This window comes from Oncorhynchus keta, unplaced genomic scaffold, assembly GCF_023373465.1.
Source record: "Oncorhynchus keta strain PuntledgeMale-10-30-2019 unplaced genomic scaffold, Oket_V2 Un_scaffold_14865_pilon_pilon, whole genome shotgun sequence".
NCBI classification, from domain to species: Eukaryota; Metazoa; Chordata; class Actinopteri; order Salmoniformes; family Salmonidae; genus Oncorhynchus; species Oncorhynchus keta.
The window spans coordinates 51,106-67,500 of record NW_026290793.1 but is presented as its reverse complement, the minus strand read 5'-3'; the positions used below and the strand labels follow the sequence as shown (position 1 = coordinate 67,500).

The 16,395-nt window shown below is 46.5% G+C and overlaps 1 protein-coding gene and 1 long non-coding RNA gene across 6 annotated transcripts in view; both read left to right on the top strand.

Annotated features, from left to right (window-relative positions):
* The window catches only part of LOC118381187 (lipopolysaccharide-responsive and beige-like anchor protein), a 223,833-nt gene that overhangs the window by 164,761 nt on the left and 42,677 nt on the right, over nucleotides 1-16,395 (top strand). For both annotated transcript variants that reach the window (XM_052513987.1, XM_052513989.1), the window contains 2 exons: nucleotides 9,382-9,559; nucleotides 11,435-11,500. In XM_052513987.1, the coding sequence (XP_052369947.1) occupies nucleotides 9,382-9,559; nucleotides 11,435-11,500 (244 nt within the window). The remainder of the gene's footprint in view (nucleotides 1-9,381; nucleotides 9,560-11,434; nucleotides 11,501-16,395) is intronic.
* LOC127927516 (uncharacterized) lies at nucleotides 12,365-15,069 on the top strand. Of its 4 annotated transcripts, XR_008127894.1 has the most exons (5): nucleotides 12,365-12,847; nucleotides 13,213-13,576; nucleotides 13,736-13,995; nucleotides 14,048-14,463; nucleotides 14,568-15,069. It is a non-coding gene; the product is annotated as an uncharacterized LOC127927516 (long non-coding RNA). The 4 variants fall into 4 exon arrangements; XR_008127892.1 differs by having other exon boundaries at nucleotides 13,788-14,463; XR_008127893.1 differs by having other exon boundaries at nucleotides 13,736-14,463; nucleotides 14,776-15,069.

Genomic DNA, 16,395 nt, shown 5'->3' with positions numbered 1-16,395 from the left:
AAATGACTGTCTCTTACTGCTAGCATGTTAAATGACTCTGACTGCGAGCATGTTAAATGACTCTGACTGCTAGCATGTTAAATGACTCTCTCTGACTGCTAGCATGTTAAATGACTTTCTCTGACTGCTCGCATGTTAAATGACTCTGACTGCTCGCATGTTAAATGACTCTCTCTGACTGCTAGCATGTTAAATGACTGTCTCTTACTGCTAGTATGTTAAATGACTCTCTCTGACTGCTAGCATGTTAAATGACTGTCTCTGACTGCTCGCATGTTAAATGACTGTCTCTTACTGCTAGTATGTTAAATGACTCTGACTGCGAGCATGTTAAATGACTCTGACTGCGAGCATGTTAAATGACTCTGACTGCTAGCATGTTAAATGACTCTGACTGCTAGCATGTTAAATGACTCTGACTGCTCGCATGTTAAATGACTGTCTCTGACTGCTAGTATGTTAAATGACTCTGACTGCGAGCATGTTAAATGACTCTGACTGCTCGCATGTTAAATGACTGTCTCTGACTGCTAGCATGTTAAATGACTGTCTCTTACTGCTAGTATGTTAAATGACTCTGACTGCGAGCATGTTAAATGACTCTGACTGCGAGCATGTTAAATGACTGTCTCTGACTGCTAGCATGTTAAATGACTGTCTCTTACTGCTAGTATGTTAAATGACTCTCTCTGACTGCTAGCATGTTAAATGACTGTCTCTGACTGCTCGCATGTTAAATGACTGTCTCTTACTGCTAGTATGTTAAATGACTCTGACTGCTAGCATGTTAAATGACTCTGACTGCGAGCATGTTAAATGACTCTGACTGCTAGCATGTTAAATGACTCTGACTGCTAGCATGTTAAATGACTCTGACTGCTAGCATGTTAAATGACTCTGACTGCTAGCATGTTAAATGACTCTGACTGCTAGCATGTTAAATGACTCTCTCTGACTGCTCGCATGTTAAATGACTCTCTCTGACTGCTAGTATGTTAAATGACTCTGACTGCTAGTATGTTAAATGACTCTCTCTGACTGCTAGTATGTTAAATGACTCTGACTGCTAGTATGTTAAATGACTCTCTCTGACTGCTCGCATGTTAAATGACTCTCTCTGACTGCTCGCATGTTAAATGACTCTCTCTGACTGCTAGTATGTTAAATGACTCTGACTGCTAGTATGTTAAATGACTCTCTCTGACTGCTCGCATGTTAAATGACTCTGACTGCTCGCATGTTAAATGACTCTCTCTGACTGCTAGTATGTTAAATGACTCTCTCTGACTGCTAGTATGTTAAATGACTCTCTCTGACTGCTAGCATGTTAAATGACTCTGACTGCTAGCATGTTAAATGACTCTGACTGCTAGCATGTTAAATGACTCTGACTGCTAGCATGTTAAATGACTCTCTCTGACTGCTCGCATGTTAAATGACTCTCTCTGACTGCTAGTATGTTAAATGACTCTGACTGCTAGTATGTTAAATGACTCTCTCTGACTGCTAGTATGTTAAATGACTCTCTCTGACTGCTAGTATGTTAAATGACTCTGACTGCTAGCATGTTAAATGACTCTGACTGCTAGCATGTTAAATGACTCTCTCTGACTGCTCGCATGTTAAATGACTCTCTCTGACTGCTCGCATGTTAAATGACTCTGACTGCTAGCATGTTAAATGACTCTGACTGCGAGCATGTTAAATGACTCTGACTGCTAGCATGTTAAATGACTCTGACTGCTAGCATGTTAAATTACTCTCTCTGACTGCTAGCATGTTAAATGACTCTCTCTGACTGCTCGCATGTTAAATGACTCTCTCTGACTGCTAGCATGTTAAATGACTCTGACTGCTAGCATGTTAAATGACTGTCTCTTACTGCTAGCATGTTAAATGACTCTGACTGCTAGCATGTTAAATGACTCTCTCTGACTGCTAGCATGTTAAATGACTCTCTCTGACTGCTAGCATGTTAAATGACTCTCTCTGACTGCTAGCATGTTAAATTACTCTCTCTGACTGCTAGCATGTTAAATGACTGTCTCTTACTGCTCGCATGTTAAATGACTGTCTCTGACTGCTAGCATGTTAAATGACTGTCTCTGACTGCTAGCATGTTAAATGACTGTCTCTGACTGCTAGCATGTTAAATGACTCTCTCTGACTGCTAGCATGTTAAATGACTGTCTCTGACTGCTCGCATGTTAAATGACTTTCTCTGACTGCTCGCATGTTAAATGTCTCTGACTGCTAGCATGTTAAATGACTCTGACTGCTAGCATGTTAAATGACTCTCTCTGACTGCTCGCATGTTAAATGACTGTCTCTTACTGCTAGTATGTTAAATGACTCTCTCTGACTGCTAGCATGTTAAATGACTGTCTCTGACTGCTCGCATGTTAAATGACTGTCTCTTACTGCTAGTATGTTAAATGACTCTCTCTGACTGCTAGCATGTTAAATGACTGTCTCTGACTGCTCGCATGTTAAATGACTGTCTCTTACTGCTAGTATGTTAAATGACTCTCTCTGACTGCTAGCATGTTAAATGACTGTCTCTGACTGCTCGCATGTTAAATGACTGTCTCTTACTGCTAGCATGTTAAATGACTCTGACTGCTAGCATGTTAAATGACTCTCTCTGACTGCTCGCATGTTAAATGACTTTCTCTGACTGCTAGCATGTTAAATGACTCTGACTGCTAGCATGTTAAATGACTGTCTCTTACTGCTAGCATGTTAAATGACTCTCTCTGACTGCTAGCATGTTAAATGACTCTCTCTGACTGCTAGCATGTTAAATTACTCTCTCTGACTGCTAGCATGTTAAATGACTGTCTCTTACTGCTCGCATGTTAAATGACTCTCTCTGACTGCTAGCATGTTAAATGACTCTCTCTGACTGCTAGCATGTTAAATTACTCTCTCTGACTGCTAGCATGTTAAATGACTGTCTCTGACTGCTAGCATGTTAAATGACTGTCTCTGACTGCTAGCATGTTAAAAAATCACGTCTACTTTGACTCATACTAGCCCATCTATAGTCTCCCCCCCCCCAACATCCCTCCATCCTAACCCTGGGAAACGTAAGCTCTGATTTTGAACCCATCTCCTCCCGTCCTCGTGAGGTGTAATTTTGGGTGTAGGGAGAGGTGTGATTTTGGGTGTAGGGGAGCGGATGAGGGTGAATGGATTAGCACTGTGGAAACATGGTCCTGAGCCAAACTCCCACTCTCCACCTTTAGACAGACAGACGAGGGGACCAGGGGAGAACCAGAGGGAGGAGGACCGGCTGGGAACAATGGCCCATAGGTGACAGGCTTTTAAGGGGCAGGAAGAGGGGGTGAGGCGGGTGAAGGTGGGGGGCTGTGGATGACGTGCCGACTTGAGCCCCCCAGAGCCCCCATTAGTGGGGTGGCCCTGTGGCGCTGACAGCTGGAGACCATTGGAACACACACACATATACACAAACACACACATATACACAAACACACACATATACACAAACACACACATATACACAAACACACACATATACACAAACACACACATATACACAAACACACACATGTACACAAACACACACATATACACAAACACACACATATACACAAACACACACATATACACAAACACACACATATACACAAACACACACATATACACAAACACACACATATACACAAACATTTACACAAACACACACATATACACACACATATACACATATACACAAACACACACATATACACAAACACACACATATACACAAACACACACATATACACAAACACACACACATACACACACATATACACAAACACATACACAAACACACACATATACACAAACACATACACAAACACACACATATACACAAAAACATACACAAACACACACATATACACAAACACACACATACACAAACACACGCATATACACAAACACACGCATATACACAAACACACACATATACACAAACACACACATACACAAACACACACACACATAGCGCTGTCCATATGCCACCCATGTTTACCAAACACCCCATTAGCTCCTCACCACATATCCAAATAATGTTATATTCATCCACAGGTTGGGAGTCTAGGGTTTCCCCCAGACCTGGGTGCAAATACTACTTGAATTATTTCAAACACTGTTAGCGTTTGCCTGCCTGGAGTGCCAGGTGGGTGAGGTTTGCTCTTTTTGAGGGAAGATCAGCTTTAAAATTTGCCGATAGAACCCACAATCTATCAAAGTAATTGTTTGCATAATTTCTAATCCCCCTAATTTAGGTTTTTTATTTCTTTATATTTTTCCCCCTACCATCCCTCCCTGATTAGAGTAAATTTAACGGAAAACAGTACTTCTATTTCTATTTTGTCTCACATGACTATATAAATAACTTTGTATATATTCCTAATTTCCTCTCTCTGCAAGTGCTGGACTTTCACACACAGCGGCCAATCCTCCATTAATTCTGATCTGAACTCCAACTAAAAGATTTACCCATCTTTTCCAGTATAATGGCATTTTATCATTTCCTTTTGCAAAACATCCCTCACTGTGATGTCTTAAGAGGGTCCTGACTCAAAGCGAGCCACCGATGGACAGTACCTGAAAAGATGTTCTGTTGATTCTGTTTCCTCCCCTTCTAATGTCTTAATGAAATCAGAAGTTGACTATCCTGGCCTGGTGTACAGTATACTATTAGTAACAGTATTAACTCTTCCACTCTTACAGTGGGGTGCAGTATAGTAGGGTGCAGGAGGGTGCTGTGCAGGAGGGTGCTGTGCAGGAGGGTGCTGTGCAGGAGGGTGCTGTGCAGTAGGGTGCTGTGCAGTAGGGTGCAGTACAGTAGGGTGCTGTGTATACAGTAGGGTGCAGTGCAGTAGGGTGCAGTGCAGTAGGGTGCAGTTCAGTGTGGTGCAGTACAGTGCAGTACAGTAGGGTGCAGTGCAGTACAGTAGGGTGCAGTGCAGTACAGTAGGGTGCAGTACAGTAGGGTGCAGTACAGTAGGGTGCAGTACAGTAGGGTGCAGTACAGTAGGGTGCAGTACCGTAGGGTGCAGTGCAGTAGGGTGCAGTACAGTACAGTAGGGAACAGTACAGTAGGGTACAGTAGGCTGCAGTGCAGTACAGTAGGGTGCAGTACAGTACAGTAGGGTGAAGTACAGTGCAGTACAGTAGGCTGCAGTGCAGTACAGTAGGGTGCAGTACAGTACAGTAGGGTGAAGTACAGTGCAGTACAGTAGGGTGCAGTGCAGTAGTGCGCAGTACAGTAGGGCACAGTACAGCAGGGCGCAGTATAGTAGGGTGCAGTGCAGTACAGTGAGGTACAGTAAGAGCTGCTGAGATGAGAATGGAGCAGTAGAGTAATGTGGGGAGAAATGGGGAGACCCTTTCCTAGACAAATAAACGCTAGGTGGTTGAGCAGGGCCTCAATTCCCTGTGGTGAGACACACGTACGTACGGAAATCCATTGGAAACTCGACCCCAGTACTGGAGCAGGAGGGCATATGAGTCCATCCTTTCAAGTGGTTAAAGGTGTCATGTATGTAATTGTTTGGCCTCTCCGGTGGTGGTAGGTGGGCCTGGTGTGTTTGGACAGGTTTGACGTGTCCTAGACAGACTGATGTTCAGTGCCTTCCTCTTTCCATTCACACCAGCAGCAGATGAGGGACTTCTTTCCTTCTCTCTCTCCTTTCTTTAACTTGCACTCGCAATTTCTCTCTTTCTCTCTTCCCTTGCGCTCTCTCTCACTCTCTCACTCCCTCTTCCTCTCTCTCCCTCTCTTTCTCTCTCTTTGACTCACCCCCATTAATCTCTTTACACCTCTCTTTGCTGTGTCCTTCACCACCTTTGTTTTCCATCCCTCCCCCTGTCTGAGTGTAGTGTGGTGTCAGAATCATGTCATGTCCCCCTGTCTGAGTGTAGTGTGGTGTCAGAATCATGTTATGTCCCCTGTCTGAGTTTAGTGTAGTGTCAGACTCCAGTCCTGACATGTCCCCCTGTCTGAGTGTAGTGTGGTGTCAGAATCATGTTATGTCCCCCTGTCTGAGTGTAGTGTGGTGTCAGACTCTGGTCCTGACATGTCCCCCTGTCTGAGTGTAGTGTGGTGTCAGAATCATGTCATGTCCCCCTGTCTGAGTGTAGTGTGGTGTCAGAATCATGTCATGTCCCCCTGTCTGAGTGTAGTGTGGTGTCAGACTCTGGTCCTGACATGTCCCCCTGTCTGAGTCTAATGTCAGACTCTGGTCCTGGCATGTCCCCCTGTCTGAGTCTAGTGTCAGACTCTGGTCCTGACATGTCCCCCTGTCTGAGTCTAGTGTCAGACTCTGGTCTTGGCATGTCCCCCTGTCTGAGTGTCGTGTGGTGTCAGACTCTGGTCCTGGCATGTCCCCCTGTCTGATTGTAGTGTCAGACTCTGGTCCTGACATGTCCCCCTGTCTGAGTCTAATGTCAGACTCTGGTCCTGGCATGTCCCCCTGTCTGAGTCTAGTGTCAGACTCTGGTCCTGACATGTCCCCCTGTCTGAGTCTAGTGTCAGACTCTGGTCTTGGCATGTCCCCCTGTCTGAGTGTCGTGTGGTGTCAGACTCTGGTCCTGGCATGTCCCCCTGTCTGATTGTAGTGTCAGACTCTGGTCCTGACATGTCCCCCTGTCTGAGTCTAGTGTCAGACTCTGGTCCTGGCATGTCCCCCTGTCTGAGTGTAGTGTGGTGTCAGAATCTGGTCCTGACATGTCCCCCTGTCTTAGTGTAGTGTGGTGTCAGACTCCAGTCCTGACATGTCCCCCTGTCTGAGTGTAGTGTGGTGTCAGACTCCGGTCCTGGCATGTCCCCCTGTCTGAGTGTAGTGTGGTGTCAGACTCCAGTCCTGACATGTCCCCCTGTCTGAGTGTAGTGTCAGACTCTGGTCCTGGCATGTCCCCCTGTCTGAGTGTAGTGTGGTGTCAGACTCTGGTCCTGGCATGTCCCCCTGTCTGAGTGTAGTGTGGTGTCAGACTCTGGTCCTGACATGTCCCCCTGTCTGAGTCTAGTGTCAGACTCTGGTCCTGACATGTCCCCCTGTCTGAGTGTAGTGTGATGTCAGACTCTGGTCCTGACATGTCCCCCTGTCTGAGTGTAGTGTGGTGTCAGACTCAAGTCCTGACATGTCCCCCTGTCTGAGTGTAGTGTCAGACTCTGGTCCTGACATGTCCCCCTGTCTGAGTGTAGTGTGGTGTCAGACTCTGGTCCTGGCATGTCCCCCTGTCTGAGTGTAGTATGGTGTCAGACTCTGGTCCTGGCATGTCCCCCTGTCTGAGTGTCGTGTGGTGTCAGACTCTGGTCCTGGCATGTCCCCCTGTCTGAGTGTAGTGTGGTGTCAGACTCTGGTCCTGACATGTCCCCCTGTCTGAGTGTAGTGTGGTTTCAGACTCCAGTCCTGACATGTACCCCTGTCTGAGTGTAGTGTCAGACTCTGGTCCTGGCATGTCCCCCTGTCTGAGTGTAGTGTGGTGTCAGACTCTGGTCCTGACATGTCCCCCTGTCTGAGTGTAGTATGGTGTCAGACTCTGGTCCTGACATGTCCCCTTGTCTGAGTGTAGTGTGGTGTCAGACTCTGGTCCTGGCATGTCCCCCTGTCTGAGTGTAGTATGGTGTCAGACTCTGGTCCTGGCATGTCCCCCTGTCTGAGTGTAGTATGGTGTCAGACTCTGGTCCTGGCATGTCCCCTGTCTGAGTGTAGTGTGGTGTCAGACTCTGGTCCTGGCATGTCCCCCTGTCTGAGTGTAGTATGGTGTCAGACTCTGGTCCTGGCATGTCCCCCTGTCTGAGTGTAGTATGGTGTCAGACTCTGGTCCTGGCATGTCCCCCTGTCTGAGTGTAGTGTGGTGTCAGACTCTGGTCCTGGCATGTCCCCCTGTCTGAGTGTAGTATGGTGTCAGACTCTGGTCCTGTCATGTCCCCATGTTGGTGTTCAGTAATGACGTTGTCAGAGTATTCTAGTAGCCTGTTAAAACAACAGAGATTTACCTCTGTGTGCCTCTGACATTAAGCATGTATAGTATGTTCTACAGCTCACTACAAGCATCCTGCAAATGACTCCTCAGTCTGAACAAATGGCACCCTATTTCATGTGGAGTGCACTTTTATTGACCAGAACCCTGATCAGAAGGAGTGCGCTATGTAGACGGAATAGGGTGCCATTTGGGACTCCGGATGAATAATGTGTGTGAGCCTAGCCAGTAAAAACAACTCTTATCAGTAGAAGTGAACTCACATGGTTTAAAGTGAGTGTCTTGACGAAGCTTGGCAGGAACAAATGTCAGTTCTTATATGAAGATAAATACAAAATGGGATTTTTATTTGACCGTTTATGTGGCGACTGATTGTTACCAATGATAAAAGTATCAAGTTCACTTCTGACCATTGTCATGTTAATGCAAATTTCCCGAAGAGACCTGAGCAAAGTCTGAGAATTTTGAGGAAGAATGTTGACTTTTCTCATTGTGAAATATATTATATTTAGAGGTTCAGTCCAAGTAACTGCTAGTAGACTCTTGATTCATTACAGATGGTGTAGAATGTCAGACTTGAGGAGGACTCCAGTACCCAGCAGCCCTCACTAACAGGTTATTAATGGTGCCACATTTGATGAGGCATTACCATAGAGATAGATAGAGCACCATAGTTGGCTATAACCGATCACAGACGCCATAATGTAACGCAGATACAAAGATGAGTCCTCTATCTGTATGGGCATTACAGAGACTTTTAATAGTGTTAAGGGGGAGCACTGTAACACCATGAACATGGGGAGTTCCACAGAGGAGTTTTTTTCTCACACACACACACACACACACACACACACACACACACACACACACACACACACACACACACACACACACTATACCAATCCTGTGGATTTTTCTCCTCTTACGTTTTGTCTATTTGTTTGTTTGTCTTCCATTTTAATGCTGAGACTTGTTGGTTCTTCCTTAGTAATTGACACAAACTTTGTCTTTAAGAAATAGTTTTCTAGTGTCTGTTTTTCTTACCCTGACTTCTAATCGATGTTGTCATGTGAATAATGGTACTCTGTTTTTAGTACCTCAGCTTTTCTCCAGCTGGTCTCCTTCCCTTTCTGTAGCTTGGCCTCTGAGTGCTGCAACTCCATGCTAGCTTCCCAGCTAACGTTCTCTCTGTCCCTCTCCTCCCTTCCCCCACTCTCTTTTCTGCGTGCTACTGCTCCTGCTGTTCCCTCTTCTCCTCCGCTGCTCCATCCCTCGCTCGCTCCTGCTCTTCGTCTGTGGATCTATCCATCCTCCTCTCCCTCCTTCCGTCCATCCGTCCGTTGATCTGTCCATCACCACCAGTATGTCCTCCTGCAGAGCCCGTTGATGTTCACGGAGCAGATGCAGCAGGATGTCATCATGGTGCTGAAGTTCCCCAGCAACTCTCCCGTGGCCCACGTGGCCGCCAACACCCAGCCGGGCCTCGCCGCGCCCGCCATCATCACCGTCACCGCCAACCGCCTCTTCGCCGTCAACAAGTGGCACGGCCTGGCCGGTAAGAGGGGGATCGTAGGAAGTGGAGGCTAAAGTAGGATTATCTTGTAGAGATCAGCAGGATAAAAAGAAAATGTAACCTTTATTTAACTAGGTAAGTCAGTTAAGAACAAATTCTTGTTTTACAATGACGGCCTACCCCGGCCTACCCTCCCCTAACTCGGATGACCCTGGGCCAAACCCTCCCCTAACTCGGATGACCCTGGGCCAAACCCTCCCCTAACTCGGATGACCCTGGGCCAAACCCTCCCCTAACTCGGATGACCCTGGGCCAAACCCTCCCCTAACTCTGATGACCCTGGGCCAAACCCTCCCCTAACCCGGATGACCCTGGGCCAAACCCTCCCCTAACCCGGATGACCCTGGGCCAAACCCTCCCCTAACTCTGATGACCCTGGGCCAAACCCTCCCCTAACCCGGATGACCCTGGGCCAAACCCTCCCCTAACTCGGATGACCCTGGGCCAAACCCTCCCCTAACTCTGATGACCCTGGGCCAAACCCTCCCCTAACTCTGATGACCCTGGGCCAAACCCTCCCCTAACTTGGATGACCCTGGGCCAAACGCTCCCCTAACTCTGATGACCCTGGGCCAAACCCTCCCCTAACTCTGATGACCCTGGGCCAAACCCTCCCCTAACTCTGATGACCCTGGGCCAAACCCTCCCCTAACTTGGATGACCCTGGGCCAAACGCTCCCCTAACTCTGATGACCCTGGGCCAAACCCTCCCCTAACTCGGATGACCCTGGGCCAAACCCTCCCCTAACTCGGATGACCCTGGGCCAAACCCTCCCCTAACTCGGATGACCCTGGGCCAAACCCTCCCCTAACTCGGATGACCCTGGGCCAAACCCTCCCCTAACTCGGATGACCCTGGGCCAAACCCTCCCCTAACTCGGATGACCCTGGGCCAAACCCTCCCCTAACTCGGATGACCCTGGGCCAATTGTGCGCCGCCCTATGGCTTGAAATGGACATTTAACCAATTCATTGAAATTCAACTCATATGTAGGATATGAGATATCAAGGATGTACATTTTGTGATCATAAGTCTGATTTCATGAAGCACGTCAAAGACCGGTACACAGAGTAGAGAGTTTTGGAGCACACAGTTGAGGACTACACGTTTATCAACACACAGTATCGCATCCAAATGCCTTCAGTCAGTATTTCTCTGTGTATCTCAACGAGAGCAACGAATAGGCTTGTCTCTCATCTTCCCAGGACAGGATGTTGATTTCTGAGACAGTTGAGCGGTCCTCCTAAAAGGCAGGATCAAATGTGACACGTGCACTCTGCCAGCGTTAGGTTTCCCTTCCTCTTTGATGCATCAAGACCTCACTCCTCATGGTTTATTTATTAAACATCAACCCTGCTGTGGAATAACAGGGAAGGGGATATGGGATGAAGTCTGACGTTATGAAACTCAAAGACAATGAAGATTTGTAGATCTCATTTTGTTTTGATGAGTGGATTTCATGTGATATTGTTTGTGGTTAGATCTTGAATTGTGATATTAGTGTTATTTTAACTTGTTTGTGGTACAAATCTGTATTATTAGAGGATGCTCAGATGTAAGGATTCACGATATTCTCTTATGAACTTGTTTATGTATTACTATGTATTATCAGAGTCTATTTGGAGCCACAGAAAACAGTTTTACATCTAAATGTGACTCTTTGGTAGAGCACTCTGGGGGACAATAGGCTCTGAGTGTGGCAAATGACATTTTAGCATCTCCCATATGGAACAGAAGCCAAAGTACTCCACAGGGCCAAATCACTGATATTAAACCCATCCTTCTTTCTGCATTCCACTCATTCCTTCCTTCCACACCTCTCTTTTCGTCCCTCTCTCTCTGTCTTTCTGTCGCAGGTCATCAAGGCTCCTCTGTGCAGGACCAGCAGTACCAACTGCCCGTGGAAATAGACCCCCTGATAGGTATGCCACTTGTGTGTGTGTGTGTCTCTCTGTCTCTGTGTGTGTGTGTCTCTGGGATTCATTGTGATGGCAGTGTCCCTGGCCAGTAGTTTACTGTTGTTTCCCAGCTCCTGCCCACCAACAGCCCCCCGTCCCCGTCCCCCCCGTCCTCTCACCCCCTGAAATAAATCCTCCAATCTGCTCTCTCCTCTGCTAAACCATTTGCATGCAAATTGGAATGCAATGAGCTGTGGCTGGACTGGTATTTCATCATCAACCTCTCCCCCTCTCCTCTATCCCTCTCTCTCTCTCCATCTCTCTCTTTCTCTCTCTTTCTCTCTCTCAGTTTTTCTTACTCTCTCTCTCTCTCTCTGGTTTAATTTGAGCGGGGGAAAGGATCTGTGTCAGTATAAATGAATATGAATGCGGTAATAATGTGTGATTGAGAATGCGCGGCGGGCGGATGTCAGGACAATATGGGCGCCTCTCATCACTCACGACTTGTTGATGAGGAGGCGAGCAGAGGAGCGGAGCTTTAGTGATGTATAGGATACACTGTCTGGGAGAGAGTGGTCAGAGACAGAGCTCTAGTGATGTATAGGATACACTGTCTGGGAGAGAGTGGTCAGAGACAGAGCTCTAGTGATGTATAGGATACACTGTCTGGGAGAGAGTGGTCAGAGACAGAGCTCTAGTGATGTATAGGATACACTGTCTGGGAGAGAGTGGTCAGAGACAGAGCTTTAGTGATGTATAGGATACACTGTCTGGGAGAGAGTGGTCAGAGACAGAGCTCTAGTGATGTGATGTAGGATACACTGTCTGGGAGAGAGTGGTCAGAGACAGAGCTCTAGTGATGTATAGGATACACTGTCTGGGAGAGAGTGGTCAGAGACAGAGCTCTAGTGATGTATAGGATACACTGTCTGGGAGAGAGTGGTGGGAGACAGAGCTCTAGTGATGTATAGGATACACTGTCTGGGAGAGAGTGGTGGGAGACAGAGCTCTAGTGATGTATAGGATACACTGTCTGGGAGAGAGTGGTCAGAGACAGAGCTCTAGTGATGTATAGGATACACTGTCTGGGAGAGAGTGGTCAGAGACAGAGCTCTAGTGATGTATAGGATACACTGTCTGGGAGAGAGTGGTCAGAGACAGAGCTCTAGTGATGTATAGGATACACTGTCTGGGAGAGAGTGGTGGGAGACAGAGCTCTAGTGATGTATAGGATACACTGTCTGGGAGAGAGTGGTCAGAGACAGAGCTCTAGTGATGTATAGGATACACTGTCTGGGAGAGAGTGGTCAGAGACAGAGCTCTAGTGATGTATAGGATACACTGTCTGGGAGAGAGTGGTCAGAGACAGAGGTCTAGTGATGTATAGGATACACTGTCTGGGAGAGAGTGGTTAGAGACAGAGCTCTAGTGATGTATAGGATACACTGTCTGGGAGAGAGTGGTCAGAGACAGAGGTCTAGTGATGTATAGGATACACTGTCTGGGAGAGAGTGGTCAGAGACAGAGCTCTAGTGATGTATAGGATACACTGTCTGGGAGAGAGTGGTCAGAGACAGAGGTCTAGTGATGTATAGGATACACTGTCTGGGTGAGAGTGGTCAGAGACAGAGCTCTAGTGATGTATAGGATACACTGTCTGGGGAGAGAGTGGTCAGAGACAGAGGTCTAGTGATGTATAGGATACACTGTCTGGGAGAGAGTGGTCAGAGACAGAGCTCTAGTGATGTATAGGATACACTGTCTGGGAGAGAGTGGTCAGAGACAGAGCTCTAGTGATGTATAGGATACACTGTCTGGGTGAGAGTGGTCAGAGACAGAGCTCTAGTGATGTATAGGATACACTGTCTGGGTGAGAGTGGTCAGAGACAGAGCTCTAGTGATGTATAGGATACACTGTCTGGGAGAGAGTGGTCAGAGACAGAGGTCTAGTGATGTATAGGATACACTGTCTGGGTGAGAGTGGTCAGAGACAGAGCTCTAGTGATGTATAGGATACACTGTCTGGGAGAGAGTGGTCAGAGACAGAGCTCTAGTGATGTATAGGATACACTGTCTGGGAGAGAGTGGTCAGAGACAGAGGTCTAGTGATGTATAGGATACACTGTCTGGGTGAGAGTGGTCAGAGACAGAGCTCTAGTGATGTATAGGATACACTGTCTGGGAGAGAGTGGTCAGAGACAGAGCTCTAGTGATGTATAGGGGGATACACTGTCTGGGAGAGAGTGGTCAGAGACAGAGCTCTAGTGATGTATAGGATACACTGTCTGGGAGAGAGTGGTCAGAGACAGAGCTCTAGTGATGTATAGGATACACTGTCTGGGAGAGAGTGGTCAGAGACAGAGGTCTAGTGATGTATAGGATACACTGTCTGGGTGAGAGTGGTCAGAGACAGAGCTCTAGTGATGTATAGGATACACTGTCTGGGAGAGAGTGGTCAGAGACAGAGGTCTAGTGATGTATAGGATACACTGTCTGGGTGAGAGTGGTCAGAGACAGAGGTCTAGTGATGTATAGGATACACTGTCTGGGTGAGAGTGGTCAGAGACAGAGCTCTAGTGATGTATAGGATACACTGTCTGGGAGAGAGTGGTCAGAGACAGAGGTCTAGTGATGTATAGGATACACTGTCTGGGTGAGAGTGGTCAGAGACAGAGCTCTAGTGATGTATAGGATACACTGTCTGGGAGAGAGTGGTCAGAGACAGAGGTCTAGTGATGTATAGGATACACTGTCTGGGTGAGAGTGGTCAGAGACAGAGCTCTAGTGATGTATAGGATACACTGTCTGGGAGAGAGTGGTCAGAGACAGAGCTCTAGTGATGTATAGGATACACTGTCTGGGAGAGAGTGGTCAGAGACAGAGCTCTAGTGATGTATAGGATACACTGTCTGGGAGAGAGTGGTCAGAGACAGAGCTCTAGTGATGTATAGGATACACTGTCTGGGAGAGAGTGGTCAGAGACAGAGGTCTAGTGATGTATAGGATACACTGTCTGGGTGAGAGTGGTCAGAGACAGAGCTCTAGTGATGTATAGGATACACTGTCTGGGAGAGAGTGGTCAGAGACAGAGCTCTAGTGATGTATAGGATACACTGTCTGGGAGAGAGTGGTCAGAGACAGAGCTCTAGTGATGTATAGGATACACTGTCTGGGAGAGAGTGGTCAGAGACAGAGCTCTAGTGATGTATAGGATACACTGTCTGGGAGAGAGTGGTTAGAGACAGAGCTCTAGTGATGTATAGGATACACTGTCTGGGAGAGAGTGGTCAGAGACAGAGCTCTAGTGATGTATAGGATACACTGTCTGGGAGAGAGTGGTCAGAGACAGAGCTCTAGTGATGTATAGGATACACTGTCTGGGAGAGAGTGGTCAGAGACAGAGCTCTAGTGATGTATAGGATACACTGTCTGGGAGAGAGTGGTCAGAGACAGAGCTCTAGTGATGTATAGGATACACTGTCTGGGAGAGAGTGGTCAGAGACAGAGCTCTAGTGATGTATAGGATACACTGTCTGGGAGAGAGTGGTCAGAGACAGAGCTCTAGTGATGTATAGGATACACTGTCTGGGAGAGAGTGGTTAGAGACAGAGCTCTAGTGATGTATAGGATACACTGTCTGGGAGAGAGTGGTTAGAGACAGAGCTCTAGTGATGTATAGGATACACTGTCTGGGAGAGAGACGGGGTACCAGTACCAGTCGATATGTAGGGTTACGAGGTAATTGAGGTAGCTACGTACTAGAGGTCGACCGATTATGATTTTTCAACGCCGATACCGATTATTGGAGGACCAAAAAAGGCCGATACCGATTAATCGGACAATCTTTTTTTATTTATTTTTAATAATGACAATTACAACAATACTGAATGAACACTTATTTTAACTTAATATAATACATCAATATAAATCCATTTATCCTCAAATAAATAATGAAACATGTTCAATTTGGTTTAAATGATGCAAAAACAAAGTGTTGGAGAAGAAAGTTAAAGTACAATATGTGCCATGTAAAAAAAGCTAACGTTTAAGTTCCTTGCTCAGAACATGAGAACATATGAAAGCTGGTGGTTCCTTTTAACATGAGACTTCAATATTCCAAGGTAAGAGGTTTTAGGTTGTAGTTAATATATTATTTATAGGACTATTTCTCTCTATACCATTTATATTCCATATACCTTTGACTATTGGATGTTCTTATAGGCACTTTAGTATTGCCAGTGTAACAGTATAGCTTCCGTCCCTCTCCTCGCTCCTACCCGGGCTCGGACCAGGAACACAACGACAACAGCCACCCTCGAATCTGCGTTACCCATGCAGAGCAAGGGGAACAACTACTAGAAGGCTCAGAGCGAGTGACGTTTGAAACGCTATTAGCGTGCACCCCGCTAACTAGCTAGCCATTTCATATCGGTAACACCAGCCTAATCTCGGGAGTGGATAGGCTTGAAGTCATAAACAGCTCAATGCTGTGAAGAGCTGCTGGCAAACGCACGAAAGTGCTGTTTGAATGAATTCTTACGAGCCTGCTGCTACCTACCATCGTTCAGTCAGACTGCTATATCAAATATCAAATCATAGATTTAATTACAACATAATAACACAGAAATACGAGCCTTAGGTCATTAATATGGTCAAATCCGAAAACTATAATTTCGAAAACAAAACGTTTATTATTATCGCATATACCCTGACTCTGCGTGCAATGAACGAAAGAGAAGGGACAGTTTCACCTGGTTAATATTGCCTGCTAACCTGGATTTCTTTTAGCTAAATATGAAGTTTAAAAAAAGATATACTTCTGTGTATTGATTTTAAGAAAGGCATTGATGTTTATGGTTTGGTTCACGTTGGAGCAACGGTAGTCCTTTTTCCGCGAATGCGCACCGCATCGATTATAT